Source organism: Sorex fumeus, unplaced genomic scaffold (genome assembly GCF_029834395.1).
Source record: "Sorex fumeus unplaced genomic scaffold, SorFum_2.1 ptg000075l, whole genome shotgun sequence".
Classification (NCBI taxonomy): Eukaryota; Metazoa; Chordata; class Mammalia; order Eulipotyphla; family Soricidae; genus Sorex; species Sorex fumeus.
Window position 1 is genome coordinate 3,424,694 of NW_026606132.1, and position 5,721 is coordinate 3,430,414.

At 41.0% G+C, this 5,721-nt stretch overlaps 1 protein-coding gene across 1 annotated transcript; it reads right to left on the bottom strand.

The window, feature by feature from the left end:
- Positions 1-2,566: 2,566 nt before the first annotated feature.
- On the bottom strand, positions 2,567-5,335 carry USP26 (ubiquitin specific peptidase 26). Its single transcript, XM_056130229.1, has one exon. It carries the CDS (start codon positions 5,333-5,335, stop codon positions 2,567-2,569), a length of 2,769 nt encoding a protein of 922 aa, XP_055986204.1.
- Between the last annotated feature and the right edge of the window lie 386 nt (positions 5,336-5,721).

Genomic DNA, 5,721 nt, shown 5'->3' on the forward strand with positions numbered 1-5,721 from the left:
AGGGTACATTTGCATTCCGAATTTCTTCTCACGGAGCAATGATGCATTCTTCCCAAGCCATCAGTTCAAGATGACAATTGTCACTGTCACAGATGCCTCCATAATCTTCCTCGGTTTGTCTGGCATCTGAAAGTTCTATATGCTGAAGAGCAGCTTCTTCTGAATACACAACTCTATATCTTCTACATCAAACCATTTAAAGTCTCTTCTTCAAAGTTCTCGCATTTTTATTCTCTGTTCAAAACAAAACAACTTTCCACACTTTTAGTAAAATACTTTGAATCATATGGAACCATTCTGAAAATTCTGGAGTTTACAGACCCAAACATATCCCTCTTCTAAATAAAACCAACTCTAGTCTCAACCACGTTCACCTGAGGAAGCATGACATCAGTTGCATATATCACTCATAGTGTCTGTAAAACTTTCTTCCAGAAGAATGGTTCCTTCAATCCTGGAAGTCCCTCCTGCTCCCATCTACTTCAGCAATCATCAGGTCCTGTTTAGACCTGATTCAAGATTTAAAGGGCTCTAAACCAGCTTTCTACAATCACCTCCAGTGCCTTAGTTTTAATTACTATTTTGTGGAGTGTTATGCAGAACAGGGCCAGTCAGAGGTGTGAACATATTGAAGAATGATCTTCTCTATACAATATATACTTCTCCAATTTTGAGACCCCCCCCCCACTCTTGGTCCTTTTAAAACATTCCCACATAGCAAAATTCTAGATTGTCTCTTTAAAGGTCTCGGGTTGAACAGGATCAATTAGTTTAGGGGTTAACAACTATTCTAAGTCCACAGTACATACACAAAGGGGATATTAAAGTTGGCAATGGGGGGGGGACAAAAATACAATAATTTATAAACTTTTATGGCACATGAGAAAGCCTCTTAAAGCAAGTTATTTGTTTGTAACAAGGGTGCAAAGTGTAATATTCACTATTTGAAAGGCAGTTAGCAAAAGGCAAGATTACAAAGATGAATAGCAGAATTACTAAATCCTTGAATACACAGTGCACAGGCAGAGCATGTCCACTAGCGGACCCTGGAGAATCCTTCTCCTCACCCCGCAACAGGTCACCTTGAAGTCTAAGATTTTGGACATTAGATCAAATCAGTACCAAGATTTTCAAACCCTATAAACTACTCTAAAGCATGTATGTTTTTCTCAGTGTAAGAAGTAAAGAAATCCAAGGTTATTTTTATAATATCAAATTTGGAGAAAAATTTCAAAGAGGGTTTTGTTCAATTATGTTCTTCAAAGGGGAGGGAAGCAGCCCTTCATGGATCAAAATGACATCATGGGCTCAGATCACATTTCTTCCCAGCAAAGAAAGTGGGTGAATTCTCCAAGAGTTCAGTTTCTCCATCCTCCATTTTTAAATCAAAGGGGACCTCAGTCTTCTTCACAGCAAGGAAAAGGAGAGGTTTAGCAAACCAATTTGAAGAATTGAGCTGGTCTTCGGTTTCATCTCTAGATACCCAGGATGGATTGTAAATGGATATCTTCACTGATGTTGACGGCCACGACCCCAGCAGCTAATTTTTCACTGTCAGAGAGAGCTTTTTCCCCATCCAAGAGCTGAGTATTATTTGCAGATAAGTTATCTGGTTGGAAAGGTCCTAGCAGTGGTCAGGAAACCAGGCCAGATGGAGCACTGTGAGGATCCAGCCATGCAGTGCTGTTCAGGCCTGGAGATGCTAGGGTCCTCCAGGGAGACTCCTGAAGCTCTCAGAGACCTTTGGGGAAGGTAACAGCCAACTGTACTTGAGATACCCCAGGGCTACACCTGGCAGTGTTCAGGGGCATCTGTGGCTGCATGCCACAGAGATTAGGAAGCCTTGCAGAATTAGGTTTCACATGCAAGACATGCACCCTGACACCTGTCCAATTTTTTTTGCCAGTATGTTTGGCTCCTAATAATTTTTCAAAGGAAAAAATGTAAGAAATTCAACAAATGCAATCAAACCTCTTCACAAAATAGTTCAGCTATAGTATAAGTATAGTATAAGTATGGCAAGATACTCTTGACCTACAGTTCTTCTTAAACTTGAGCACAGAGACAAATCTCCATCAAACGGCTGTGCTGTCTCCTCAGTTTCTGAATCAGTATATGTTTGTGGTGGAACTCAAGAGCCTGCACTTCCAAGAAGTCAGTCCGTGATGGCAATGAAGTGTATTTGAAAACCACTGCATTCAAATGGTTTGAATGTCTGTCCTAGTAGCAACGAACAATGGTTATCCATTAGAATTGGAGGAACAGCATGAATCAGGGTTCAAACAAATTCTGCCAAGTGTTTGTATTTGAACAATACTACTAACAACTTCTACATCTCTGACTGGAGTCCACACTTTTCCTTGCATGGAACAAGGGGCAGTCAAAAGTGTAGTCAACCAAGTCTAAGTAACCAGAAGTTTGTTCCTCTTTTTAATTATTTCTTTTTTGAGAAGGGACACTCATATTAGTACTGGAAAGGGTGTGGTGCCAGGGGTGAAATCCAGCCTACCACACAAAACATGCACTCCTATCCTTTAAGCCTTCTACTTGAATCTGTTTCTGATTCTTACTGAGTAGGAGTAGGAGGAGGAGGAGGAGGGGGAGGAGGAGGAGGATCTTTTGTGCTTTTGTGAATTGAAGACTTCTCAACTCGTTGTGCCACCTCTTCAAAAGTCTTGCTGTTCATGTAAAAGAAGATGTAGCCTGTGCAAACCCTTGCCTCTTGCATTGGAAACTCCTCTACATGCAACACAGTCATATCATTGTAAGTGAACCAAACTTGCCTCTCAAAGTCATAAGCATCAGTGACATAATGGCCTGAATTGAGGTCATCTCCAAGATGACTAATAATACCAATGAGCCGATAAGAATAAGGATCGTCCATCTCTGCACTTCTTTTTTGTTTCTCAGCTTCTGTTTTGGTCTTCTCTGATTTGGAAACGCTTGCAGAACTTGGATAAGAACAGGAGGCACCCTGAGAACTCGTACTGGCCTCCTGGAGACTGAATTCTTCTGTATGTCTTCCGAAGTCTTCCATGTGCCCCTGGGCACTTAAATTTGGAACGGTTTGAAGCAGTGCCTCCTGAAGAGATTTTTCATGGTTTCTTGCTCTCTCGGTCTGGTGGTTCTCTTCAGCCCTTTGGGGGAAGTTATCACCATAAAATTCTTCAGTATTCTCATCAACACTCTCAATATCTATGTCAATAGACCCATCGGTTTCCAGGTATGTCTCTGAACTTGCATGTTCAGGCACACCTTCAAGATAAACTTCTGTAAGATCGGTAGCTTGACTGCTGCTGGATATATTTTCATCTTCAAACATCAGAGGAAAAGGGATGTTTTTCCCATCTGTCATGACATTTGTTGCTTCTGCAATGCTTGTTCCATCATGGGTGTTTGTCGATGTGGTCTTTAAGCCACTTGCTATAGAGACATTCTCCAGGTTTGCTGGCTGCTGGTCTCTGCTTGACCTTGTAGGGAAAACTGGACTTTTTGGTAATGTTGACTCCTTGTTAGACTCACTGGGCGAAGCCCGAGAATCTGTGGATTTCGAGCGCATTCTCTTTGAAAGCATCTGTAAATGAAGCGCTTCGGAATTCATCCTCTGGAAGATTTTTAAGACTTGTATATCTCGAGTATGTACATACTCATTCAAAGGAGAGGGAGCTATGGTACCTTCGTTGCAATGTGAAGACACATTCAAATACTTGGGAATAACAACTGCCCTTTGATCTTTCCTTAATGACCAATATTCGGTAAGGTTATAGCGTTTCAGATGAATGATAAAGACCCTTGGGATCTTGAGAAATTTGTGGACTCCAAAGGAACGCTTGTGCTTACATACCTCACATCTATATTCCAGGTCTTCTGCTCCCAGGAAAAGATCAAGAGTTGACTGAACAGACAACGGACGTGTCTTTGATCCTCGAGGAAGATTCATGGAGAGATAATTACTCAGCTCTGTCTTGAAAACGACATGACCACAGGCTTTACAAGTAATAGAGCGCAGCAACTCAAATTCAAAATTAGCAACGACAGGACAAATCGGTATTTGGATGGCAGCATTGCCAGGCAAAGCCTGTTGATCTGAGCCCTTTTTTTCAGACTCCATTTTAGCTTTCATAGTCACTTTTAATTTTCTCATGCTTTCTTTCAACTGATCTAAGCAGTGCCCTAAAAACTCATGCGCATCATTCTGGATGTTGCCAGAGAAGATCACGGCAACTTCTGAAACGGCTTCTTTAAGATTCTCAAGTAGGTTCCTCTTGACTTTGTTGTTATACGTATCTTTCAAAACAAGCAGCTGTGCCAAGCGCAAGCTAAGCACGTCAAGGGGAATTTTACCCCTTGGGAAGCCCTGATGGAGTAAATCATCCACAAAGGATAAAACTGAAAGCAGGGACTGTAAAATGGCATTCATGTAACATGTGTTTCCCAAATTGGGGAGGCCGTGCCATATTTTCTCTGGGTAAAGTTCTAGAGTAATCTCCAAACCTTCCCACTCTAACTCATCATCCTCGTCGATGTTGGGCTCTAAAAGAAATGCCAAATAGATCTTTTCAAAGAGAGATCGGAAATGACCGGCACCATCAAGGCAAGGGCTCTCCAGAGACTCCAGGCTGAGTAAAGGTCTGCTGCGTTCCCCTTGCCCTTCATTTTTAGATTTCGCTTCTTTCTTCTCTTTTTTACGTCTCTGCTCCATGGGACTCCTCTTGGATTTCTTGCTTTTTGAAGAGCTTTCATCATCTGGGTTCTTCCTATTCATCTTGGAATCAGAGTGTACTGTTCTCTTTCTCTTCTCACCCTGCTTTTCTGGTAACTCTTGGTAGGTCTGTGCTGATGATTTGGGTATCAACACAGGCAGACCCTGAAGGACAGGTGTTCCATTTTTTTCTCCTGAGTCTAAAAGTCTACGTTTTAACTTCTCAGATACACTGTGAATTGATTTTTTAATGATTTTCTGCTGTGGTATTGCAGCTCTCAAGACCTCCCTGTTCCTACCAGGGTTTGAAGATGGTTTAAGCTGCCTTTGACAGATGGTAGCCAGGAATGTCTTCAACTTTTCAGCATCTCTGGAAGTCAATCCTTCAACAAACAAGAAATTATTGTTTTGGAATGTTACATGCAGGAAATTTTGGGTTTCTCCAAAAGATCTATGGACCACATTTTTAACATTATTACTTAGCAGAAAAGTTGTGCATTTTCCAGAGATGAATGAGACCACCAGTTTAACATCCTTTCCCTCCACTGTTAAAATGTATGCTTCTTTTGGTTTAGACATCCCAGTCTTCATGTTCCACATTTGGACAATACCACGTACCACTAGGGAAGGCATACTTTCTGATAAATCATATACATGTATTCTGAATGACTGATAATCTCTGAGTTTGATTTCTTTGCAAGTTCACCTAGAAAGGCAACAGCAAAGAAATAATGCTTTAATTTTCCACACTGAATGTTCTTGATTTTATTGTTGGTTTTAGACTGGATCTCTATTTCCCTAGTAATGAAACTAAAATATTTCAAGAGCTGTTCGTAGTTGAATGATCAATCTTGGTTCTCAAATCAATGTCAGCACTGGAAAACAAATTCAGAAAAATTGGTTAAGATACCAGAGAAGCACTTGGATAATTCACCCCATACACTGTCTCCTTTGTACTGCAATACTAGATTCTACATCCATGATTTCCTCCACTTCAATTGAAATCATTGAATGTTTGG

Bases quoted from the DNA above. Each gene is read 5' to 3' on its own strand.
- USP26 (XM_056130229.1), bottom strand. From the start codon at position 5,335: ATGCCTTCCCTAGTGGTACGTGGTATTGTCCAAATGTGGAACATGAAG.